General features: G+C 42.9%; 1 protein-coding gene across 4 annotated transcripts in view; it reads left to right on the top strand.

The window, feature by feature from the left end:
- The first annotated feature begins 565 nt into the window (after positions 1 to 565).
- The window catches only part of xirp2b (xin actin binding repeat containing 2b), a 39,474-nt gene continuing 12,311 nt past the window's right edge, over positions 566 to 27,728 (top strand). For 2 of the 4 annotated variants that reach the window (XM_023824499.2, XM_023824343.2), the window contains exons 1-5: positions 566 to 1,043; positions 15,880 to 16,027; positions 24,123 to 24,286; positions 25,743 to 25,874; positions 27,064 to 27,156. In XM_023824499.2, the coding sequence (XP_023680267.2) occupies positions 792 to 1,043; positions 15,880 to 16,027; positions 24,123 to 24,286; positions 25,743 to 25,874; positions 27,064 to 27,156 (789 nt within the window). In that variant the 5' untranslated portion in view covers positions 566 to 791. Of the gene's footprint in view, positions 1,044 to 15,879; positions 16,028 to 20,147; positions 20,307 to 24,122; positions 24,287 to 25,742; positions 25,875 to 27,063; positions 27,157 to 27,728 lie in introns of those variants that run through there. The other 2 variants (XM_023824419.2, XM_023824581.2) reach the window with 2 other exon arrangements.

Below are 27,728 nucleotides of genomic sequence, written 5' to 3'. Positions count from 1 at the left end.
TTTCAACAGAGGACACTCCCTCATTGGCTGTTGGTGTAAAAAAGGATAATAAAAAAACAGTGGAGTGGAAGTTAAGGTTGGAAGTTACCTGCTTCGGGGCATCCGGCTTTTGTCTGAGAAGAATAGAAAATGTATGGTCTTGTCATCTGGTCTCTTGAGTTGCCTTGTTGGTTTTCCTCTACTTATTTCCTGCTAGCTATGGAGAATCTCCCAGGGGAGCTTTTGCTTTTGATTCAAGGTCAGAGTTGCAGAGCAGAGAGAACAGACAAACATTTAGTACTATGTGTGTTTTTCACCCTCCTCAGTATTCCATCTTTAAAGTGCCTTCCTTTGTTTTTGTTACCCATGTGTGTAAACTCATTTGCCCTGGCTGCCTGCTTTGCTTTCCATACCGGTTTGAGGGCTTTCCAGGAGTTCCCTGGTGGTGTGGCCTGAGACACCTCTGGGGAGATTAGTGTGCATGCCGGGACCCCCCCCCCCCCCCCCCCCCCGGCATGCCAGAGGGAGCCCAGTGACACCCCCGTGTAGTTCCTGAAGGCTTCATCTGAAGCCTCAAATTCCCTCGACCTCTTCGTGTCAGTTGGCGTGGGTGTACAGTTGTTTTCTTTTTTTTTTCCATCTTTCTAGGATGGAGCTGAAAAAGTTTCCCTGTTTTTTTTTTTGCCTGGTCTTGAGTTTTATTCAAGGCCGGTTACAAATTAGCCTTCCCAGACTGCGTAGACCTCAGCTACTGTGCAAGTGCAGAAGGAATCGCTCTTTTTTCCCCCGTCTCTTTGACTCTTTCTGTTGTCATGTCCACTCTTTTCTGTAGCCGGCAGCAGGGGGATACGATGTCCGCAACAATGGAAATTCAATCAGGAAACAGACCACCGGTGCTGAGTGGAACTGGGTCCACCACCTCCACCTCCCTATCCTCTTTCAGACCTCAGACAACCAAAGCTACCAGTGAGGCAGCCCGAGAGCTCCAGAAGACCGCTAAGAAGTTTGAGAAATTTGACATCTCGCTTGAGAGCCTGAGAATGATGTTCGAGAAGCCTGGGGCTGTAAGTATACCGTATACGTCATGTAACTTTTTATATTTTCAAAAGCGTGCTCTGCATTTACCTTCAAAGGTCTTTGTTTTCTTTGTGGCGATCCTTGCTTACGATGCCAGAAGTTTACTCTCCATGAAAAATTTCACTGATTAAAACCAAACGAAATCAAAGCAGATTGCCCAGCAAAGAGGGACCCAGGCATCACAAACTACATTTCAGGGTAATTTGCAGGGGCTGGAGCCTAAATGTAATGTGTGAGGGAAAGCCGGAGTAAGCACATGTAAGAAAGTAAAGCTGATGTGTTAAAATTACTCATTGCATGGAGAGGATGAGGACCGCCTTTGTAGTCGTGCCATAGAGCGGAGTCCTCTGTTGTCTTCAAGCATCCTGCATCAGCAAACCTAATGCGTTCCCTTTCATCTTTCACCTAAGGCAGAGTCTGAAATATTCAACCAGCCATGTGTAAAGGAGTCAGAACATGAAAGTATATGGGAGAGGGTCTAATTTCAGGGCCCGAACTTGAGGGAGGTAATTTTTTTTAGAGAAATTGACAAAGTGACATGCAAAGACCTAGTGTTTCAGGAGAATTACTGAGACCTTCAAAAGCAAATGACTGAGTGTTAAAATTTAAGGTCCCTCCAATTGTTGCTGTACTTCAAACTTATTAGCTAGCTTTGATAACGTTATAGAGTGAAACATTTATTTTATTTCCATTTAACATTAACAAGAATATCTATACTGTAATAAAATGCATTAGGAACGTTTAAAAAATCCAGTATATGTACTGTATGCAATAAGGTAGCATATGCATTTAGCATGTGTGATAATGTGGATGTAAATTATGTTCAATGAAGTTAAAAGTTTCTAAAATGTTACGGTTACAGAGAACTAGAATGAGATCATAAGAAATCATAAACATTAATTGTTTGTGTATAAATCATAAATCTGTTACATGAATTTAATAACTGAAGAGCAGGAACCCTTTTGTTCAACAGGAAACCACTTGTTTGGTCTGTTGTCATTTGCCCCCAAACACTAAACAGCTAAATCTCTGCTGACTCATTAACCGCTTCGTATTGTTCAAACACTGTTGTATCTTGTGCTCTTTAGACTCTTCTGGAGAAAAAGTAGTTCTTTAAATACTCTGCAGATATGACTCGATGTGATGGTAACACGATAGCCTGTGATTTAAGCTCTATTTTGGGGATCTACAGCTCAGGATTTTAAATGTAAAAACAGCAGTAATTGAGATGCCTGGTGTGGTTTAAGGCAGCCCGTCACTGACCGTCCATGTAAGGCAGATACGTGGCCTGTGGACTGTGCGACCTGGAATAATCCCTGCACACTGCCACTCTCCTTAGGAACGGAAGGGTGGATGTAAAAAAAACAAAGAATAATGGAAAATCTGTGGAACTTTGTTTTATTAGAAGCTCTTCTGTATCATTTATGCTCCTAGAATACCGTATACCCAATGTACCCTTTAATCATGAAAAAACATCTTCCAAAAAAAAAACATGTGGGATGTGAAAAAGAAGCTTGTGGCATTTTCATAGCTGCCGTTTGAGTCCCATAACTCGCTCTACTTATTGATCTGGTTCAAAACTGAAGTGAAGGCACTGTTTGACAGAGGCTTCTTTTTAAAAATAGCGTGGACCGTGTTGCTTTTCATTTAACAGAAGCATTCATAATTATGCATTGTATTAATTATGCAGACACTTAATTTTGTATCCCTGTAAATGGCACTCGGATTTTTACAAAGCTATATTGCATAATATATGTTTGAATGAAGTGGTAACTATAGCTACGTTTAACAAAACAGCCCACATTCTGAGGGAAGTGTTATCATAAGATGTACGCTAAACGTTTTCATTGCTTGGGTGTTATGTTGTTGAAAAAGGCAGAGTTAGCAGCCTCGAGGCTCTGTGTTGTGTCAGATTAACAATGCGGAGGACCCACTGTTCAGAAATAGAAATGCAAGCCTCTTTTCATTAGACTGTGTACAATGGGGGTTGACAAGAGTTTTATTCAAAGCAGGAGCCAATCCCTGGACATATGTGCCGGGGAGAGAGAGACAAATCCAATACTGCAAGGAACAAATTCCTCAAGTATTAAGTGCTTTCTCCTATATAGCCACTATGACAGTGCGGAGAGTAATTGAAGGAGATGATGTCAATTGTTGGCGTACAGTTCTGAACTTGGAAAGCTAACATGCTAAGCATGCTGACTTTAAATATAAGGCAATGCAGGGATGAGTTTATGTGTGAGAATGGCAGTAATTTTAACAACAGTGCCATTGACCATTGACTTCTTGTTGACAATGTCTATTTTGGCTAATGGCTTACTTAGCAATGGTAAACGTGCACTTATGCAATGTCCCTGTGACCCTGACCAGGATAAACGGTTAGAAGATGGATGGATGGATGGATGGATAGACTTACGTAATGTTCTATTTTGTCTGAGGTTTAACTCTGAAGTTAAACTGATATTTAGGTGTGCCATGGATGGGTTTAATTACTACAAGCCAACTTACACCTCCTGACCTGTTTTCATCTTCAGTCACGCCCAGAAGCCATCCTCAACTTCTAACTACCTGTGTAAAAGTTAGATGTGGCGATAAGTAGAGAAGAAAGTTGTGTCCAGTTAAACGTAGTTTGAAACCCAATTAAATTACCCTGTGCTGTCAGTCACCTGCCAGCTTTAACCCAAAGGGAATCGGTGAATTTACCTATGCTAATTCAGCCATATCAGTCGGTGATTGACAGCATACAGAAAACCCATTAACTTCACGGTTTCTCTTGTTGCTTTCCTCATTAATAGTGATAACTCCTATTAAAAGATTTGTTAGGGCTCGTTTTAATACAGTGTAACGATCGCCCAGTGGCTAATTCATCCTAGCCATCTAGTCTTCCTGTCCATTTCTCCTCAGACCTGTGCACAGTGAAGTATTCGGGTCTTTAACGCCATCATGCGCCGAAGGCTGCATTGAGTGATATAGCCTTATTGGAGGTGAGAGACATTGACTTGGTCCTACCTACAATTCTCTAGTCACTGGTGGGCGTGGCTGTAGAGTTCGCCGTGCCTAACAGGTCCACTCCCTTCCGTCTCTCAGAGCATCCCAGGCACTGACGGCTGATCTAGAATGTTCCCCTATGGTAGTTTCTATGTGCAATATTTCTATTTCTATATTTCAATATTTCTATTTATATTATACATTTATATTTTTCAGTACACACATCCATATTTGTATTTCGAGATTGTTTGTATATTGTACGTTTTATACTGTAATGTTGGTATAGTTTTTATTCTATTGTTTTTAATTTTCGCTGTTCTTATCTTTTACTGTCCATTTTCTGCCGTGATGATGCAATTTTCCACTTGTGGGACTAATAAAGGATTATCTTATCTTATCTTATCTTATCTTATCTTATCTTATCTTATCTTAGGACTTTATCTTTCCCTCCGCTATAATTGGTTAAGTGTAATTGTTTTGACTGCTCAAGTGCTAAATAATTAGAGTAATTCAGACTGACTAGTTTCTATCACATTGAAAATGGTTATCAGGGCCTTTAAGAATGCTAATTAAATTTGCTGTACAACTAGGTTTTTGAAGTTTTGGTCCTTTTTATCTGTTGAGTGCTATAAATTTTTGACGCTGGATTTTAATAATCTTTCTTTTGAGGCAAGGTGACTTCGAATGAATGAGCAGCCCATGCTCTGTCGATATCCTCTTTGAGAAATTAATTATTTGAGAATGACCGTTGGCATAATGATTAGGTTTGAAATTTCATTACGAGTCATGATGAGCTCCGTTGCCTCTTTCCTCCGCTGCCTGTGGGTATGTCCTTTGCCCAGTTCTGAGTGCATGCTGGCACATGCTCTGATTGCACATGGGATGTCTTCTGAAACATAAAGGCAAATGGATCAGGTGACCAGATGCTCACCACATCCAATAAAATGAGCACCGGATGGCAGATGGCACAGAAGGAGGATGCAATAGATTCAACAGCCTGAATAAATCTTTAGCATTTTTTACTTTACAACAATCTGCCAACTGAATCATTGTCTGTAATTTTAAGTTTGTGGCACGTTACCCAATGAAGCCGACATCTCAGCCTCGTCTAAAGCTGCTTCACGTTGACTTTGCGATCATCCTTCCTACCATTTTCTAATTTCTTCATATTAAGCCACTATACAGCAGTTTATTTGGGCCACAAGATGGCAGTAAAACAATTGATGATGCAACACAGGTGGCCCTTTCAGGACATTGTAGTCATTAACTTTAATTATCACATGTTTGGAACAGACTTGTATTTTAAAGCTCTTTTCAAGCAAATCAGGCAAGGGGATATTTAAAAATGAGGCTTTCAGGCTGTTAAAGTGTAAGGTTTATGGTAGATCTTACCCTCCACAGTGAGATTCTTAGAATGTTTGAATGAATGGCAGAATCCATCATACATTTGGTTCTACATGTCTTTTCAATGACATGATGGTAAAACACAGATATGTAAATTGTTTGCACCGCCACGCAAACGGCTCGTCTGCGTGACCATGTAAAGAAATTCCGTCGCCTGCAGTCAGCTCTGATAAGAGAACTACCACTCAGGGGTGACTGAGACTGGAATTTCAAGACAGGAGTTACAAAGACCCCTGATCTGTCACAATCTAGCTGATGGAAGCCTGTCCTAAAAATATGCTATGCTCCACCCCTCCACGGCTGGGAACTTCATCATGTCCCTCTTGAAGAATATGTGGATGTAAATCCATAGCCCTCCCCTGAATGCAAGAGACACCATCGCAAAAACGAAGCTTGTCAGCAACTATACACAAATAAGGGCAGAGGAGGAAAGTTCAGGTTCAGAAAGTACAAATCCAGACCCTTATTTTGTTTCAACCAGCCAGTTGAGTGAATGTGACTCTTTAAACTCAATTGGTTGGTTGAAACAAAATCTTGGCTTGGATTTGTACTTTCTGGACCTGAATTTCGCACCTTTGGATATGGGTGTCAGAAGCAGTGGCTTCCTGTAACAACTTCAGATCATGCAAATAAAAGCACACTTTGTTTATCTACAATAAGTAAATGATACATCAGATATGATAACGATATTCTTAGTGAGGTTGACCAACCATTAATCAATAACCAGTACTCAGTACTCATGTTTCCACAACTCTTGCTTATTTTGGTTGTTGTGTCACAATGGTAGATTATTTTTAGATGTCCCACCAGGACTTTTCTAGATGTATCAGACATTCTTGTGACCAGAGGAACAGTAACTATATCTATAAATGTACGGCCCGTTCCAGCGTTTCACAGCATGACTTTCCTTGTCCGCACAAGAATGATGGTGACAGATTCACTGCAACGAAAGATTTATTTGCTGTTGGTGTTTATCACGTGTGTCTCTGGATTATCAGTGCTTTTCACAGCCTGTCGTTTCACGTAGAGTGGTTTTATTTTCTGTAATGCTTAGATATTGCCAGACTTGATGGTGCCTTTAGTGGCTCTCTCTCTCTTCAGAAGCTGTAGTCTCTCACGTCCGGGCGAACGAGTAACGGTCAGACAGGCTCATCCGAAGGTCTGCGTCTTGAAGTCCACCCCACCAAGTAGCTACAAGTTCAAATCCAACTGGAAACTGGATTGTGAAAACAGCAGTACTGATAGGTTGATTTGGCCGCAACTGCAAAAACTGAGCAGTGAAATGTAAAACAGAATTTGAACGAATCGTGAGACAGTCGGAGATGAAGACAATGCATGTTTTTCTGCTGTTACACATAAGTCTTCCTCCATGGGATGAAGACAACTTAACAGCACTGTCTGAAAGGGACTAAATTGCTCTGTAGGTCCCTCAGAGATTTGTAAGAAGCCATAAGCACACACAGGACCGGATAGGGAATGCTTGACATTACATTTTCAGTAAGACCTGTAAGATGTCACTGCCTAAGTAGAATGCTATTTTATCAATATTCCATCACATCTTTATTATTAAAAGCTTTCTCACTGTCTTACAAGCGTAGTTTATTGCGAATCATTTTTTATTCATGAATAGATTAATGCAGTCACAGAGCAATATTGTACAATTATGACAATGGACTATCTTGAGCTGTGTTATAGAACATCCGCTGCTTAAAAAGGCCGGATGATTCAGCCGGGATTCTACAGCTGCCACCCTTTCTGTCGCTTCCATCATTCCACATAGGAGTGTCCTTGAATTTCAGTGTTTAATGCTGCTAAACCTATTTGATGCCCAGAGAGGTAATCTAACTTAAGTCTGCTTCAGTTCGTGGCTTCAGGTTCTCCATGGACTTGGAACCATCTCATCTAGAGACACCTCTGTCATAGATTGAGAAGCTGTCTGGTTGGGTCATGAATCGCTTATGGTGAACCCCGCACCCTCCGCACAGGCACACAATCAATCCCTCACACATTTCCTGTGGGCCCAGACTTCAGTTAATAAAATATCCAGCCATACAGAGTATTATTGCTTCTGGGTCTGTTTTACATATGCAGTTTCTTCATCCATGTATGCTGCTTCTTCCATTGCTGATATTTTCTCCTGTTATTTTTATTGTCTTTTCTCAAGTCTACCAATTCAGGTCTGCTTTCTTAATTACTATATACAATATTGTCATTAATATTGTCCATGCGGTACCTCTCTGTGTAATTCGACTTTTTTTATATATTATATCACATTGTCCATGTTCATCCTATCTTCTAGTTTCTCCTTATGTATCTATACCGTATTTACTTTTGTTATTTTGTACCTTATTGTATATGTACCTTTTTCACTTTCGTTATGGCCAGATTACATGCCAGTCACCCATTTCTTCTTGCCGTCTGAGAACCCATGAGTCTTTTCTGTCCAGTATAAAAAAGATTCATATACTGAGCTGAAGCACCCTGTTTGACAGAAATCAATGTGAGCTCAGCCGCATCGTTTACATTAAGGAGCATGCCAGCTTTACGGCTTTAGATGACGCTGACCCCCGACGATCGGCGCTGTGTTGATTATGGAATTCGGGGATGATTATCAGGCACGCCGCTGTTTTGCATTTTAATTGAATGGTTATGTGAAAAACCCCAGACCGGCTGCCTACTGCCAGGGATCCAGTGGTGGAATTTAATTAGAATAGTAAAAACACTAAAGTATTCAAATAAATATTTTTCATGCATTTTCTATAATGTGTCGATTATACAGAACAAATTGATGAGCTTGGAGGTTGACCCAGGAAGCACAGGGCACAAGGCAGGGGACGCCCTGGCCCAGATGCCAGTGCAGTGCAGGGGACGCCCTGGCCCAGATGCCAGTGCACTGCAGGGGACGCCCTGGCCCAGATGCCAGTGAACTGCAGGAAGACGCCCTGGCCCGGATGCCAGTGCACTGCAGGGGACGCCCTGGCCCGGATGCCAGTCCACTGCAGGGGACGCCCTGGCCCGGATGCCAGTCCAATTCAGGGGACGCCCTGGCCCGGATGCCAGTCCAATGCAGGGGACGCCCTGGCCCGGATGCCAGTCCATTGCAGGGGATGCCCTGGCCCGGATGCCAGTCCAATGCAGGGGACGCCCTGGCCCAGATGCCAGTCCAATGCAGGGGATGCCCTGGCCCGGATGCCAGTCCACTGCAGGGGAGGCCCTGGCCCGGATGCCAATCTTGCTACTTAGTGTCACCAGGTTGCCTGACTGTATGTCTTTGTACTTTGGGCAAAACCTGAAGTACCTGGAGGAAACCCACATGACACAGGAAGAACATGCAAACTTCATGCACACGGAACCAGATCCGGATTCAGAACCCCAGCTCTGGAAGCGTGAGGCTACAGCGCTAACCGCTAAACCACCCCACAAAAACAAGCAGATCTGTGCGTTCCCTATTTTCCAGTGCAATAATTATACATTCAACTTTTCTAAACATGCGTCCACCCAGTCATCATCTAACTGCTCATCCTGGTCAGGGCCACAGGGGCTGCTGGAGCTTACTGCTGGGCACAAGGCCAGGTTACGCCCTGGATGGGATGCCAGTTCATTTCAGGGACACACAATGACACACACTATCGCCCTCTAGGGGCAATTCAAAGGCACAAGTCAGCTTAACTGCATATCTGTGGGAGGAAACTGGAGTACGCAGAGAAAAAGCCACACAATATGTGGAGGGGACACAGAAAAACGAGGCGGCGGTTTCATAAAGTTTATCGATGCTCCCGAAAAAGGATGCCCTCCTTTGACAATTCAAACGATATATATAAAAGACGGCCTAATGATCTGTAGTAATCCGACAGGACTAAGCCAAGCTCTGCATCAAGCTCTGGTCAATCGTCAACGGCAGCAGGAATTAACAGGCTTCCTGGTTCCATCCTCTGGTGCCTGTCCTTAGAGTGATTAGCGACAGCGCGCTCAGCACTCTGTCTGCGTTCAAGGGCGAGGAAGGGGGCTGTTCATTTGGGGGGGAACCTCAAGCAGGAAGCAGCTCCGGCTTTTCAAAAGCGATTCGAGGGGAGAAGTTTTTGGCTCACCGGATAAACAGGCTAGGCTGCTTTCTGTGAGCGTCAAGTATGATGAAAGCAACTGAAAAGAGATTTGCGTACATAATGCATAAGCCCAGTCAGGGCAACGGAAGCTGGGCTCAGACAGTGGAAACCCGCCTGATAGTATGATGGCGGGAGAGGGTTCCTCCAGGCCAAGTCTCCTCAGCTGATAAAGAAATACAGATTCAACACAATCTTGTTTATGGGTATCGTCAAGCAGCTCTTGCTGTCTTGTTATGAACGGAACATTGCTCGGTAGTGCATACAGATCTGTTATACGGAAAAGAATTTAAGTTGTGCTGGGTGGAGGAAGAATGTTGTTTTGCTTCAGCTGTCCCACTATGGCCTCACTCCTACAGAGATGTTGATTTGATTGCCACCCTGACTCTGTCTGTATGTGTGTGTGTGTGTGTGTATGGAATATGTATATTCTCCCTGTATCAGTGTGTGGAATGTTCTCCCTGTATCTTTATATGGAACACTCTTCCTGTATCTGTGTGTGATATGTTTTCCTTGGATCTGTGTGTGGAATGTTTTCCCTGTATCTCTGTGTGGAATGTTCTCCCTGTATCTCTGTGTGGAATGTTCTCCCTGTATCTGTGTGTGATATATTTTCCCTCGATCTGTGTATGGAATGTTCTCCCTGCATCTGTGTGGGATATGTTCCCCCTGTATGTGTGTGATGGGGTACATGTGGGAAAAAAATCAATCCAACCTCATCTAGACCAAATAAAGGACTAAACCCAAACATATACAGACTATGATTCCAAAGGAAACTAAGAGGGTTAGGGATTAGCTTTCATTACTGTAGGTGCTGAGGTTGGCAATGAGTGAAAATTTGCTGTCAGGTTTATGGATTGGAGGGAATCCAATCCATACTCACTGGAATGTCACTGGAAATCGGCATTTTGGGTTGTGTGGTTAAGGCAGTGGCTATAAGGCAGCTAGTACCTTTTGAATAGATAAAACTTGATAGGAAAATGGGTATGTATGTCTCTATGTGTGCTCCTGCATCACATTAGAAAGGCACAAAGAATATTTTAGTCTGGAAATAAAATGGGAATCGTTGGTAAAATATTAATATATGGTTATTAAAGGCTGTTGGATGAATGGATAAATAAGAAATGTAAAATCTGACAGAAATACGCTCTCTCAAATTTATTGAAGATTGCAGAAGATTATGGTAAAGATGATGCATTGTTTGGATGTTTTAATCCTGCTGAATATGTATATTACACACATCTGTTGTGAAGTGCTGGTATGACAGCACTGGATGGTTCTCAGTCAGGCTACCCAGTCATATGCTAATTTCACACTTGCTAATAACTAGTCACTTCTAATCTTGGCTTACAAACCAGCAGAGTGAACCAGAGGCAGCTGGTTTTAGACGAGAGGGAATTGACCACGGGAGGAATTATCTTTTGTTACTTTTTCCTTCCTGGTTTGTTTCCCGTATCTCACTGAATTTCAGGTTCAATTTAGATGCATGTACAGTAACTACTTGTCGGTTTGGTTGTATCAACAGTCCTGCTTCTGTTTTTCTTTCATGCTAATAATATCCGTTGTTCTGCATAGGCCTCGTTCCATTTTTTTTCACCTTTGGTCACTGGTACACTAAAAATGATGGTAATGTTTATGCTCACAGTTTGTGCTCTGCTTGTTTTACTGATACTGCCTCACAGTTTTTTTCAGTGCCTATAGTAAGAAGTGTAACCTATAAAAAAAGTGCAATTCAATTTCATATATTATGTAGCAGCTTTTGTTAATATTTTCTTTTCTTTTTACATGCACTATAGTATAGTGGTATTCTTATTTACTGAAGACCACACTGTCAGATGCAGCACTATATAAAAAAAGTGCCAAAGTCAACAATAAATAACCGTAAATAACAGGAAATAAGACCAGTGTCGATAAACAAGCACTGAAGACGCAGGTGAATTCCCCCACGCCAGTTTGCATGGTATAAGCCCCCTTGTTCATCTGTAGAAACAGTCAAAGCCACAAGGACCACATCTGAGTTAGCTTCTGGGGAAAGGATGACGCATAGCTTGTGCTTTCACGGAGAGACTGGTCAACGTGTGAAAGAAGCACTATTTCCAGCCTGCTATGTATCTCAGACGTGAGAGCGGCTGTCACAGGTTCGGTACGCTGTCAGCTCGCTGCATAGAGTAAAGTCCCCTACATCCTCTAGCAAATCTCACTCCCTGCGAAGGAAAACAAAAGACAAATTACTGATCTACCTTGTCTTTTAGGAGGAACAGTCTGATGATGGATCTACAGATAGATTAAATAGCTGGGTGGTTTTGACATGTAACGGTTTTTACCAGCCCTTGTTGGTCACGCTTCAACGACGCCAAAAACCAACCGTGCATGCATGCAGCACGTTCACGCGCAACGCAGCAGCACGAGCTGCTGTCCAAGTCGCATTATCTACCTGGGCACCCAGAGAGGGGCTCATGCATTTGCAGCGCCATCATGAAGAAGAGCTGTGTTGCGTTTTCCCCCCGAAAAGCCCAGCAAATCTCTGCCCAGGAATAAGATCAAAGCTCCACACCATGCCTCTCTGCTTCCTAGAGAATAATTACAGGAGAAGTCAGAGGGCAGTGACCTCAGAGCAGGTGTCGACTTGGAAGAACAAGCCAGTGCTGGAAGAATCAAGCTGCAAATCACAAATACCCCAGACACATTTAATGTTTTCTGCAGTGAATATGCTGGTCTTTTTTCATGTCTTTCTCTAGTCAAATAATGGGCATTTTTGTTTGTGTGGGGCCTTCTGAATTTTTATTGTATTGTTTGTTATTTAAATTTTTGGTATTTATTATTGTATCTAATTAATATTTTTCTGTATTTTTACACCATTCATTTATATCAGATTAAGGGCAGCCCTAATAATTTGTGTTTATTATATAAGGGTAGTTTGATAGCTGCACTGTTTCCTAGACAGACTTTGGGCCGTTTGTCCACATGACTGTGTGAGTTTCCTCCCATTGGCCAGAAGTGCAAACTACGGTGAATCAGCGCTTGAATTGCCGCAGATGTATGGTCCTGTGAACATGTTCTGGCATCCTGTCCTAAATGTCCCCCTAAATGTCCCCCTAAATGTCCCCCACTTGTCACCCCAAGGTGTTAATGAAAGCTGGATGTATAATAGACATATGGATTACAGTTAATATGATTACACCACAGTAGCTTTCATCTGATGAATGCATACATTAAAACTGTTTCACACTATTCCCTGTTATTAGGGATTATAACTGGGAATAATGAGGTTGTGTTAGTTATATTGAAGTAAAAAACTGAGTAATGTTTATAGCAATTTAATAGTATAATCAAAACTGGAAATTTCAATCCTAAATCATTTGTTCATTCATCTATGTATGGATCTCTGGCCTGCGGGGGAAGCATATACAGTTTAAACTGCACTATCCTCCCAAAAAGAGAGATGCATATGAGCCTTCCAGAATAAAACAGCTGTCAAGGCTGTACCTTGCTTGCTGAAGAGAGGCCTGGCTGCACAAACCAACCTTACATTCCTTTCCAGGGACACTTACCAATATGTAGCTCACAGTTTAGAACGTCTGCTTGTAATCATCAAAACAAATAGCTACCAGCAGACTGATCATATCGGCCACGTGAGAGGCCACCAGTGCAAAGGCAGAGTGCTGAAGATGAGCAGCAAACATTGTTAGATGTATAATGATCTGTAGACCACTGATAGGCTCAAAGTGTCATCAGTGAAGTGGATACATGATTGACGTCCAGTCTGGAGTGTCCCTGACCTGCTTTGCTGTGCTCCTTGGATAGGCTCCAGGCCCCTTAAGATCCTGATTATTGCTTTTTGGGGGGTTAAAATTTAAATAAATACATGATTTTGTTAAATTAAGGTAATAATGTTGTTTATTTATTTATTTAGTTTTGTTCGATTTAACATTCAATTGCAAACTTTCAGAGAAAAGGCCTTCAGAAAGAAGGAGACTATGAATATGGAGTTTATGCGTCTAGCACAAATTAATTTTTCATTTCTATCAAATCAATGTTTCACGTATCTGTGCATCAGTAGACCATTCATAAAATTGATCAAAATCTTCTTGTGGCAATGAAAACATATTCTGAATGTTTCACTGAGGTCAAATAAACACTACAGTGTTTTGGGCAATTTCAGGAATGTGCGGTGTGGTGTAGAAGGGAGTAGAAGGTGACCAGGGTCATGGTGAGCCGAAAGCACAGGGAAGGGGGCTAAGGACAGGGAAGGGGGTAAGGACAGGGAAGGGGGGTAAGGACAGGGAAGGGGGCTAAGGACAGGGAAGGGGGCTAAGGACAGGAAAAGGGGGTAAGGACAGGGAAGGGGGCTAAGGACAGGGAAGGGGGCTAAGGACAGGAAAAGGGGCTAAGGACAGGGAAGGGGGCTAAGGACAGGGAAGGGGGTAAGGACAGGGAAGGGGGCTAAGGACAGGGAAGGGGGCTAAGGACAGGGAAGGGGACTAAGGACAGGGAAAGGGGGTAAGGACAGGGAAGGGGGCTAAGGACAGGGAAGGGGACTAAGGACAGGGAAGGGGGCTAAGGACAGGGAATGGGACTAAGGACAGGGAAGGGGGTTAAGGACAGAGAAGGGGGCTAAGGACAGGGAAGGGGGCTAAGGACAGGGAACGGGACTAAGGACAGGGAACGGGACTAAGGACAGGGAAGGGGGCTAAGGACAGGGAACGGGACTAAGGACAGGGAGGGGGACTAAGGACAGGGAAAGGGGGTAAGGACAGGGAATGGCACTAAGGATGAAGAACCAGACTAAGGACGAGGAACGGGATTAAGGACAGGGAACGAGACTAAGGACAGGGAAGGGGCAAAGGACAGGGAAGGTGGCTAAGGACAGGGAATGGCACTAAGGACTGGGAAGGGGACTAAGGACAGGGAAAGGGGGTAAGGACAGGGAATGGGACTAAGGATGAGGAACCGGACTAAGGACGAGGAACGGCATTAAGGACAGGGAATGGGACTAAGGACAGGGAATGGGACTAAGGACACTGTCCAACAAAAGGAAGACACTCAAATTTAGGGCAATTTGGAGACACCAGTTTTGATAGTGGGAGGTTCCTGAAGTACCTTCAAACATACATGCAAAGGCCACACTTAATTCCTGCTCCAGAATCACACTTAGCAAACCAACAGATAATTCAACATCCCCCAGCAGACCTTCCTCTTCTTCCCTTTCACTCTTTCGGCCCAAACTTAAAAAGAGCACAAAGGTTTTCTGTAGTTTGACAGCGGCACATCTTTGGGCAAGGGATTTAGGCGAACAGTGAAGAAAGATTCTGAGATTCTTCAGTCTGAATAAATGAAACGCCTACTCAGATGGAACAGATCATATCGTTACTTCGTTTAGTTAAAGGAAGAGACGGATTATAATGACATGGATTTAATAACAGAAGACAACGCACACAGAGATACACAAGTGCTTATAAAGGGATGAGTCAGAGTGAAGTGTGAACTGTCCCTGAGAGATCACAGTGCTGCTCTGAGGCGTATTTGAAGAAGGCAAACAAGCATTTGGGGAAAGTCAAGGCGAAACGATAATTTGGTCCAGTGGGATCTTATTCCTGATAAAAAAAAAGATATTTCTTGTATTTGATGCTTTATTTCACAGTCTGTTTGTTGAGAATAAACTAGTGTACCAGGAGCTCATCAAAGATATATATTTTTTCAAATAACAAATAAATGACTCCTCCCTGAATTGGTTCAAGTGGTCTTTCTGGGCATCAGGTGGTCACAGTTTGGGTCGTGCCATTTACTGTCTGCTACTGGAGGCCCCCTAGTGGTGGACTAGATCCCCTCGTGTGCGGGAGAGGATTTAAATCACCCAGGTGTTTCCCTGCTAACTGCTGCATGAAATAACATAGTCAGATATTCTTTGTATTTTTAAAAAAAGTTTCAAAGAAACCAATAGGTATTGAATATAAAATCTGTTTATGTTTATATACTGTGTAGTAAAGTTAAGTAAGAAAACTATTTTTATAGTACTTCAAAAATCAATTATGACTTTACACAAAAAGAAAGAGTAAAAACAGTCAAGGTACTTTCTGTTCTGCCTTGCCTGCCATTATGGAAGTGGTGTATAATCTCCTCAGTGTAACAGTTGCGTGTTCAATTTCATGTTCTCCTGTCAGCCGGCAGGCCGACACCGATTTTGCGATTTGTAGCCACATGCATCTCTGTTTTGCCTCCTGCAAAACTGTCAGGAAGCTGTCAAAAAGCCCCCCCCCCCCCACCCCCTGCAAGATCACTACAGGTGCTTCCTTTGCGTGATGCCTTTTCACCTTCACTTTCGCCCCGACAGCAGGAAGTGAAGTCTCACCGAGTCGTGCACCCATCCACGTCCAGACGAGCCTGTGTCGGACAGTCCAATCGACTTTTCAAGGACCCGAAGGAACTTCTGTCACCAGCCGAGAGGATGTCCTCTAAGCAGACCCCAGACCTCGATCAATGTAAGCCTCTCCAACAGCATCTCAATTTCATTTCAGACGTCGTATACCATTTAATTGTTTTGTTCTGCTGCAGATATCAGACAGAGTATTCCATAGACTTCTATGCTTGTGGGTCTTCAGATAAGTTACAATGAAAATGTTACATTGTTACTGGTATGACGGTGATTAATATGCAAATATGTTTGAGACTAATTTGGGTTTCAGTATTATTTAAGTATGAAATTTACAGCAGAATGATTAACCAAGCATTTGATTATGAATAATATTTTTCTAATGGAAAGTCACGCAGCCTTTATTTATATTATATTTTTATGTTTCTCTACATTTATATTTTGTGTATATATTGTCAGAAAAACACGTGAATGGTACACAGCTTGACCATGCATTCTCTCAGTGAATGTTTACAAAGTTTCAGGCCCTGCGTATATGTATCTAGCCCTATGTGTTATTTCTGCCTCGCTGACCTTATGCGGGATGGTGACAGGGTCACATGGGCATAGGCTGAGAGGCCCACTTGAGTGCGACGGCGAGTAGAGTGACGGCGGCTGACAATTTCCAGTGACCGGGAGGCACAGGGTTCAGATCAGTGCTTTTCAGCCTCTTTTTCCGCATTTATACTGCCGGGATCAGCGACAGCCAGCTAATATCAGAGGCTTCCTCAAACCACACTTTCAGCAGCGCTGCTGAAAAAAGAAAAAGAAAAAAAAAAACCACTCTCAGCTGCATACGATAGAGGCAGTCGTGGAGGGGATGTGACAGGTCAGATATGCAGTGTCGCTCACATCAGGCCGAGTTTAATTGACCTTTTCTGACATCCTTTTGTGATTTATGACATCATAAGAATGACAGGAGCTCGCTCGGTATATTTGCAGTGAGGCCGGCTGTTAAATAAAGGCACTGGGCAGGCATGCAAAACTCCAGTGAGCTCAGCTCCCTTCCAGACCAGTTCCTTTCGGCCTGCCTGTTTACCCCCTCCCACTGGCAGTCCGTTGACCCTCTGGACAGTCCCTGTGCCCCCCCCCCTCCCCCCCATGGTCCTGGGGCGTGTTTTTATAGAACACACCTGTGGATGTTTGACGACTCTTCCAGCTTCAGAATCAACAGTCCTTTCCCAAATGGCTGATGATATCCGGCCTGCCTTGCATTTCACCGTCCTCTCGAAGGGATGATTTACTGTTGCTCTCATTTCACGTTCAAGCTGTGATCTGGCCATTGAGACCTAAACTCAGCCAATCTACAAAAGCTTGATAATTCAAAACACACTGGACTGCAAGGGGTATTTTGAGTTAGATTAAAAAGTTAATTTTACATTCAATAGTTAAAAACCATTTTTTTTCTCACCCCTTCATACACGTCATGCAGTCCAGCAATGCAGAATGAGGACCTCAAATTTTAATGTCCCCGTAACCCATGTTTTTGAAGTGTAGGCTTCTTCCCTGACCATGTTTAACACCTAGCGAGTTATCATCACCTCACACATCTCTCAGCGTGCAATAATTAGCATTTGTTTCAGATGTCGCAGTAAAGGGCAGGTGAGCTATCGAGATTTAACGGACAGCTCTTAGTTGTAAGCTTTGAAAGATGGGCTCATTGGTGGAAGAACCGAAAATGAATCATCAGTTTTCCGAAATGCAATAATGAGAAACAGGAAGGAAACACTTCATGATATTACCTAACCATTTACATAACATTTATTTAAAAAACTGAATTAAAAAATGTAGCTCTATTAAACAAAGGCTTTTGTAATCGTACACTTGAGTTACGTTTGGCAGGGAAAGCAAATCCGCAAGGAGATTAAAGTTAATACATATTTCATCCAGCTTTTAATTACTTTACTCAATCTTTTTTCTACACATACCAATTACTGTGTTTGTACTGGGTTTTAATTGGTTAAGAACTGAGAGGCACAAGTTAACATCAAAAAGGTTGTGTCAGTCTCCTTCTTGGAGAAATGATCTGTCTCTGGGAAGCTTAAATTAGTAGCAGAAAAGATATATTTCACAATATCCCATTATATGTCATAATGTGAGTTGTATCACATAAATAATCATTAATATTTTCAACCTTACCTAATTAATGTCATTGGCCAAATATTCCTCCTCTTCATTTGCTTTTGTTTATAAATAGAATCTCCCCTCAAAGTGCAACTTTAAACATCAATATGCGTACAGTAATAAGTGATATTAACGTTTTAAAATGTACATTTTATGCCAGTTCGCTGATTATGATTTTGATATCTGCGTCTTGCAGTGGTACAAGTTTAAGGGAGATGTAATTGGCATTTAATTGTGATCAGTTTATACCAGCTCATTGTTTAAAGGAGCCTAATTGTTTAATTGTAGTTATAATTGTTGCAGCTGTAACTCTAGCATGATTGCAGTTTTCCTGCTGAGGAGCCAGACTGTACCAGATGTTTTAAGTAGCATTAAGGTAATACCCCTTCAGGGAAGCTCACGCTAAGCTACATTCATGATATGGTAAATTTTAGCATTTTTTCATGTTGCTTTGCAGCACTGCAGTGACTGGTAATGGTATTGGGATCTGATGGCCAAGGTTGAGTCTTTCACAGCATAGGCAATGCGATCTTCATGTTTGGGCAGTCGATTACCAGAAGATGAACTCAAACCACATTGTTGCTTCCTGACCATGGTAGAAGATGAACTCAAACCACATTGCTGCTTCCTGACCATGGTGGTTACCCAGGGCTTCTGCATACAAACAGAAGCCTTTTTTGGATTTTGAAATGTCTGAGAACCCGAGGAGGAAAGGGTCTCGATGTTGGTAGATGAACCCTAGCTTGAAGAATCTGTCTCTAGCATGACGAGCTTGTTATTCTCCCGCGATGGGAAACCCCTCTTCTGTGGCTGTGTGATCCTGCTCTGCTGGGCTCGCGGTTGGTGATATGGGGAAGGCTCGGTGTTCTGTTGAAGTTTCTGCTTAAGTGCCGTGGAGAGAGAGATAGAGAGAGAGAGAGACAGAGACAGAGAGGGACAGGCCTGACAGACATGGTCTGTGGATAATGCACGCCTTGCTCAAAAGTTTCATTTTCATTATTTCTGTGGGCTCAATAGCAAAGGGCACAGTCTGTAAAAATAAGGCGACACGTACATAGAAATAGCAGTATTTTAGGCAATTTAAATTTAGTGCCCATGGCTAAATGATTAGAGACAGGCCTCTAAAAATAAGCCCGTCACATAACACCTACAGTATATGGATATTATTAAAATTTATACACGTCTTGACTGGAGAGTTGAGGTCCACATACGCTGCTATGCTTTATTCCCTGCATTCCCATAATTCCTTCTGGCATGAGCGTATGACGTCTTCCCGCCCGGCTTGGTTACAAGCGACGGATGCTATCGGAGGCTTCTAAAAAGGAGTTGTGTTTGTCCCGGTATCATGTACAAGATGGGGAGGGTAGGGGAGGGGTGGGGTGTCGGTTACACACGTGACGGACAGCGTTGCCGTGGCGCATGGACACCCAGTCTGGAGCCTGAGTAGATACCTCTGCCAGCCAGGCGCCAAGTGTCATCCTCAGCCAGCGTTACATCACAGGCCCCATGTGCGCGACTGCGCGGGAACGGTTTTCACAGCATGTCATGCAGATCCAACAGAGCCGCTTTATTTGTTACATTCCTATCGACACATCAGCTTGAAATCATGTCTGGTATCTTGGTCCTGAGTGACTGTTTTGACTGTGAAATAACCAGTTTATCATTAAGTGAACTTTACGCTAAATGCAAATATTTTGTGTTCATTGTCTCATACGTAATTTTTATAATTGTCCCGCAACCCTGACCAGGATAAGTTGTTGAAAGATGGCTTGATGGATGGATGGTTGGATTGATGGATGGATGGATTGTTAAAATAAATATTTTATGTTCCTCACGAACAAATACATATATGTGTACATATTTACAGCATGTGTATATGGATATGTATGTATGCACACAGCCGGGAAAATCCCAGAATCCATTTTTCCGGAAGTTACCGCAAGTAAATTTCTGTGATCTGACGTTAACCTTCATCTTCTAAAAAAAGCCCCGAGGTCCATCTTTCTTGGGGGCCAGAGGGGTGGGGGCAGGGGGGGGGCCCTAAAATAAAAATCAGCTGTCTCTGTCTGCTTAACAGACCGAAGTAGATGCTGGTTGCTGGCACAGTCCTCTGTCAAACAGGGGGATACTCGCTTGCTTGGCCGGCAGGTAAAGAAGCTCCACAGGATTTTGAGGCCTTTTACTGGGTCGACTGAACAGCGCTTCACTAGATCTGTAAAGACTTGGTGAGTATTAGCGATGCGCACGAGCCACTTGAGCCTGCTCAAATAAACAATACATTTGTTCCACTTATCAATAGTGAAATTATCCCTCTATATAATGCTCATTTTACGCCTTTGGGGTAATATTTTCAGATTATTTTGCTTTAAATTAGATGTAATTGAATTATTATTGAAATTCAATTGTTTCCAGTTAAGTTGTATATTTCATCATTCATACTTACAGTTTTAATTACATTTCTTAATGATGAAACAGTAAGCCAACTTGTGATAATAATTAATTCTGTAAACCTTGTCTTCTATAATTTTCTTAAAAATGTATCGAATGATTAGTTTGTTTGCACCGGTTAACCGTTTTTGCAGATTTACGTGTTTAGTCATGCATTTTAACCTGCTGTAAAGGCTTCCTCTCTCGTGGATGTGGTTTGAACGCGGGCCTAGCTGGAGACGAGTGGCTGCTCTCACGTTTCGCTTTCGTATCCGTCCACTCAGAGTACCGTAGGCCCCTTTGCGAGCAACTACGACAGCTCCACATCCGATAAACGTTTTAGGGGAATCGTCGACATGCTGAGTAACCCACAGCTTGTTACCATAAGTCTGTCTGCATGTTAAGTGATGGTGAATGTGCTGTCGGTGTCTAGGACACCATGTTTAAACACTGACTGATGGAGACGCCGCAAATTAATTATGTTTATCGATGAGGGTTTTTTTCTATTTTTTTGCCACAAAAACACCACGGAGATCAGTGAAGTATTAACGTATGCTGAGGCCATGCTTGTGGCATGCATCTTTACTTCCTCCTCAGAAACAAGACCCTCTGCTACTAGGCAAATAAAATGCTCTTGATTTATTTTTTAAGGAACACGTTAACTCTGTTGCCTGACTTATCCTGATACATGAGCTCCTGACTCACCCTGTCCAGTCCAAAGATATCTGCGACATTTCTTGGCATCAAAACGTCAAACCCTTCGATATTTAATTTTATTTTTTCGTTCCTGCCCACCTATTGAGAGGAGCATTTTCCTCATTGTCCTGCAGCTAAAGGGTAAAATTTCGCATTACCTCAGGTCCTAAAAATCTGTTGAGTATTTATGGGTTGGAGTAGTTAAAAGCTGGTTTATTTTGAGATTGTTGCTGTGCTAGTCAGTCATTCCCTCTTGACAGGGTGATAGGCTTACAGTAACATACCCGCCATAGCTTAAGAATCTAAAGTTGGGGGAGTTAGGGGAACATTGTTTCATCACTTAGTCTGGTAGCACTGGTCTTCTGTCAGGAACCATGTGATGCCTGAGCACAATGATATTTACAGCAAGAGGGAACGTTTTTAGTTTTAATGTCACGCTTTAAACCACGCATCGCAATGCAGTGTGTTCCGTGGGTTGGAAATAGCAGGCAAGCGTGATTTCACTGGAGAGCAAGAAGGTAAACGAGTCATGTGAAATATTCTTCCCGTTTACCCCAAGTGCTGCCAAGCATTTTCAGTGGGTCCCTGTAGATCTGCTCTGTCTGCTTCATTAGTTCAAATGATTGTTGCGGTTTCAATGGAAATTGCACTCAGCATATTATAAGCAGAATTCCACTGCATTACCTGCTATGCAAAAAATCCATGGATCTCTCTGTGTTTAATTTCATGTTTTTTTTTTCTACCCAGATCTGAAAAGCCCGAAATATATTTATTCATCAGAAAGCAAATTAGATATCATTAAGCCAGAACCTTGGTTCTCAGTGTCACATTTCTGTCTGCAGAATATCGTCAGACGCATTCAGCTACCAGCTGCCTTGTTTTTAAGTATCTTCGTAAATGACTTTTCGTGGGTTCTGTCCTATATGGAAGAATCTCATTTGCCTAATGCTAGAGCCGCATATTGAATCTGGTAAATACCGAGGATGTGACATGTGTCATGCCGATTAAACAGGAAAGGAAGATGATATTTCATGTGACCTTGGTGTAAATAATTAGTGTGTTATAGCTAAGCTGAAAATGTTCCTGTTTGGGGTGCCGCCCATTATATTTGCACTATATTGGTTGTGCTGGGTGAGAGGAACTTAATAAACAGTAATATTGTATGGGAATTACTCCAAACACCATGTTATAATCTGTGCCAGTAAAATTCTCATAATACTGAGAACGCTTTTCCCAACAAAATAATGCAATATTATATAAAGACAAGAAATTGAGAAATATAAAGAATCTTGATATATACATATATAATGCCTGTCTCTATGTGCCTGTGCATGTGTTTGTGTATACTTACAGTGAATAATTGAATAAGTGAATAAATTATGGTTATAATACACTCAAGTTTAAGTTCTTGTGTTTGAAGACTGGAGAACTAATAATTCATCAGTTTCTGTGTGTTTAAATGAATGTACTATAATCTACAATTATCAACAATGCAAACCGTTAAACTGAAAAGGGGCTAAATCTTATAGGGTCGGTTGCTTCATTCTGTGCTCGTGTGTTTTATCCTCGAAACACTTTTCCAAGTGTTGAAAGTAACCTTTAATAAGAACAGCCAGTGGATTTGTCTTCCGAGTTTTAACCGTTCTGTTGTGTTGTCAGCTCTTATCGCGGCCTGGCCAGGTTGACGGGTGGCTGTGATTGTTTTCCGTGTGTCGCACGTGCCGCATTGGGCAGGCGTGTCCCGACACGGTGTGCCAGCGGCCGACACACCCCGACTAGGTGCGTGCAGGATCGTGGGTGACTAAAAGACGCTTAACGGCAGAGCGGATGGAGAAAATCAGTGTTCTCTTGTACTTAATTAGCTGCCTGCGGGGAAGATCAAAATGCCTCTTGGAGATGCTATAAGAGAACGGCAGCCTTTACACGTACCCCTGACTGTCCCTGCCAGCAACCCGTATAGATTCCGTGTCCACTGACTATGTATGGTAAGCCAGTGACTTATGTTACATGTAGTACTAAGTCACCTTCCAATAATCCTGAGGTATCATGTGAGAGATTAATATTGTCATGTCGATGTAGACGACTATGTGAAAATACAGACGCTATATCTGCAGTAATGTTAGCGGGTGACAGCTTTTGAATTTCACATAAAGCCAACATCCATTTTTCAGGTCCGAAGTATACAAAACCCTTGTACGGTTCACAGCCATAAGGAATTCCGAGCCAAAAGCTTTGGCAGTCATTTTATGCATTCATTCATTTTACGGTCGTGTATCACATTCATGGTTGCAGGTGGCCTAAGTGCCTGTTGGGGGCAGCACAGAGCATAAGGCTGGGATACACCCTGGATGGGATGCCTGTCCATCACAGTGCACAAATGCACATATGCTACGGGCCAATTAGAGATGCCTATTAGCCTAACTGCATGTCCTTGGACTGCAGGAAACAGACGTACCTGTTTCATTTGGCTCTGGCTTAAAGTAAATTCTTTCATTACTTATTTAACAACAAAATAATATTTTATCATCGCAGATGAAATTTTAATTGAGTTTGTTATTACCAGAAACACCATCTTTCTTACTCTCAGCAGTGCTACAGTGTTGCCTGGTAGGATTGTGTATATTATTGTGCATATATTGTGTATATCATTGTGTATATTATTTTCAGTTAACTGAAGCCCTGTTTTTCATTATGACCCTAAACTGAATAAGAGGCATGGAAGATGGATGGATGGATGAAGGGATAAATGGTTGTTTGGATGGATGGATGGATGGATGGATGAAGCCTTGATTTTGAATCTCTCCCTGCACCAGGACTTGCGGGCAGGATTTTTTTACATCTCTCATTTTCTCTCTGTTGTTGCTCTATACGGACATGGGACACAGCACGCAGTTAATGGCCGTACATTTTTATTTCAGCTGCGGCAGGCGGCAGCGGGGCGGAGGCTCCTGAGGAAGCCGTGAGCGGGAGGAGCGCCGCACAGGCGGAGGCCGCTGACACCATCCCCCTGAGAGAGCGTCTAGCTATGTACCAGGCGGCCGTCTCCAAGAGCGACACGGCCGGCTCCTCCTCCAGCAGCGCGGTAAGAGGCTAGCCCCGCCCATCGGCCCCAGGCTAGCCCCGCCCATCGGCCCCAGGCTAGCCCCGCCCATCGGCCCCAGGCTAGCCCCGCCCATCGGCCCCAGGCTGGCCACACGGGCAGGAAGTCACACGTCTCCCGCGATGAGCACGTATGCGCAGACGCAGGCCCCCACGCACAAACACCTACACCACCGCGAGTAGGTCTGCTCAAGCCTGCTGTTGGCGTGGAGATACCCTTTCGCAGGGTCACTTCAATCGTATGTCTGAGAGCGAACTCAGCACCCCCCTCAAAACGTCGACTATATATGAAGAATTTACTACAGCAAGAATTCCCACTGCGGGGACCTTTGCTCAACGATTAATTCTGGGCGTATCACATGTGCAAAACACCGTAGCTGCGTTACCTGTTTAAAAATGCATGGAAATAATACCAGCAAAAAATTACTATTATTACAATTTCTTAATGCCGCTTTTTAATGCTGCTCCATGAAATGAATGAAATGTATTACAATGAATACAACACTAGCTGATGTAGTTAAAAAATAAACCTGAGACTGAATGAAAGCTTTAATAAAAAAATAAAAAACTTATTTTGAAACCCAGCATTAGCTAATGCAGATGTTAAAAAGTCCAGCTAAATAATGCAGATTTTTAACTAAGGCCCGTAGCCAGAAATACATTTCGTAGAGGGTCTGCAAACCCCACTGAAAACCTGTTCAAACCCATTATTTTTGAACGTGGCTACATGCTTGTCTATCTGTAGATGATTTTGCCAAGGAACTTTTGATAACCTTCAATCCTTATATGTATGAATAGGAATAAAAAAATGTGGAATCTTACCACTATATTGTTACCTTTATATTTAACAGCTGTATGTTAATTATTGACATTTACGCCACGTCTCAGCTGCAATTTGTGTAACTGAGATGGGTGGGGGGGACGAGTTGATAGTTTGACACACTGAAGGAGGTGTGACTCACGCTTATCGAGAGGAAACGGAAAATAGAGCAGGACAGACTGATGGACTGTTCATGCCCCCTGCAGGATAATCCTGCCAGCTGTCAACTTGGCAGGAATTTTGAAGCATCAGAAATCAAGGTGACAGACGTGATGTGGATCCTGGATGAATGCTCATCATTTTAGAGCGCGGCCTAAAATAATAATAAATCAATAAATAAATAACTAAAAACAGCTTGCTTCCGTCCTCCAGACAGACGAAACAGATCTTACAGTGGCGTGAGTGTTTACGTTAGGAGAGGCACTGTAAAATCTGCCCGCTTTCCTGCCTGCGATTCATCCACACTTGATTCGGGAGGTGTTTACGGTAGGCTGTCGCGGTGCCGCATACAGAGCAGGTGGTCGGGGGGGAGCCCGGTGCTATTTAACGGCGTCAAACTGATCGCCGCAGCATTGAAAGTGACGGGAGGTGCTAATGACTCCTTCATTGCTGTCGTTAGGTCATGGAGGAAGCCGAGGCCTGCTCCTTGCCGGGGGGGCTAGCCAGCGTTAAGAAGCAATTCGAGAGCCAGGAAATCTCATCTTCTCAGAGTAGCGTCACGCAGTACCACTTCCAGCACCGATCTGTGCAGGTAAAGAATCAGAAGTTACATTTGGTTAATTTGGGGTCAGTAGCAGAGGAGGTGGGGGGGGGGAGGCTAAAGGGCCACTGCCCCCGGGGCCCCATAACAGCTGGGGGTCTACTGCAAAAATAACCAAGGGGGCCCTGCCCCCACCACCCGACTGCTAAATTTTAGCATAAAGCCAAGCAACCCTTTTCATAACATGATCATGAAAATGTCGCAACAGTTCATTGAGGACTGGGCAGATTTTACCGAGGGGGCCCTTTTTATTGAGGGAACGTTGCTGGTGGAATTTGCTGCCATTCATGTTGGCCATTGATGTTGGGTGATCAGCTACCTTTCTCTAAGCTTGTGAGGCCTATCAGCTCACAACTTAACTTGCTCTCAGATGTTTCCACTTCTCAATCACCTCCATAGCAGTTAATCTGCTTCAGCAGGGCAGAAAATTGGCAAACTGACTTGTCGAAAAGACAGCGTCCTATGTTTTTTTGGCATCCTATGGTGTAGCCATGTTGAATAACTAACCTATTCTGTATGACCACCCACTCTGCTGCCAGTGTTTGTTGCTGGGCATTGCATGGTTGTTTGCATAATTATACACCTGCATCAGCAATGTGAGTGGCTCAATCAGCCAGTCATCTAATTAATAGTGGTCTCCACATACTTTTGGCCATACAGTGCATTGTTTCACAGCACATTGTGTCACATTGCACTTCGCTATTATAAACCAGGCAAACTGTTTTTCCATGGATTTGACAACGTAGTGCAAATATTCAGAAAAGTGTAGATAAGAACAGATACTACAAAGGCAGCTGATAACAGTACAATCCCTGCATACATAAACTTTAATTCATACACAGCTGCATGCACATTTACACACATACAAATGGTACAAACCACAGGAACAGGGTCTGCATTCCCGTACTGACTCTGACAGTGATTGTCGGATTAGCAGTACAATGACATTCAGGTGAGACATCCCAGTCACAGTTTTTACTCTCCGATTAGCATTAGTAACCGACTAATAATCAAGTTGTCACGCTTTATTTTCCTTCTCCCCCAACTTTCCCCGATGGAACGTTAACTCAGGCTGCTCCCGTGACTAACAGAAAGATACGATTTCAGAGATGAAGCAAAGCCGGCTGCGGGTTGGTCTTTTAGTACTTTGCCTGTGACCACCCGCCATCTTGTCAAACAGGAACTGTCTAGCACATCTGAGGTGACAGTGAGGGGCAGCTCCAGAGAGAGAGTCTCGTCTGGACAGATTGTGCCTCCTGTTCAGGATGAAAAGGTAACACTGGACAGAAACATCTGCAGAATGGAAAACATCATTAAACATTTAGTGCTAATATTTGCGCCTTTGAGTGCTGTGTGTGTTTTTTTTTTTCTTTGCGGCAGCTAAAATGTGATTAAATTCCTTTCTTTACTCGTCCCCAAAGTCACATTATTGGCAGATATAATAAACCAGAACTGTAATGCATGCAAGTCTAGTTCTAGCTGTGGATTCTAATTAAAAAAGAGGTTATTTTAAAATGCTTTGGGATAGCATGTTCAACTTTATGAAAAATTAGCATAGAATAATGTTATTTTCTGTATTATCAGGGAAAAAACGGATTGAAAAAATAATGCAACATGAAGCTTTTGCGCTTACTGTGTTTTATGTATTCAAAACATGGCTGTGTATCCTGTAGAAGGAAAAAAACAAAAAAGGAAAAACAAGAAAATAAACCTACTCATCTCCAGAGGCCAGAGACTTCTTTTAGTTCACTTTCCACACTTCCATGCATGGTTTGCCGAGTCTATTCCAGTTTCATAATTTACCGATGTATAAAACCAGCAGAGCAGCAACTGCAATAATTATAC

This window comes from Paramormyrops kingsleyae, chromosome 1 (assembly GCF_048594095.1).
Source record: "Paramormyrops kingsleyae isolate MSU_618 chromosome 1, PKINGS_0.4, whole genome shotgun sequence".
In the NCBI taxonomy this organism is placed as follows: domain Eukaryota; kingdom Metazoa; phylum Chordata; class Actinopteri; order Osteoglossiformes; family Mormyridae; genus Paramormyrops; species Paramormyrops kingsleyae.
The sequence above is the reverse complement of the archived record's forward strand: the minus strand, read 5'-3'. Positions and strand labels throughout refer to the sequence as shown.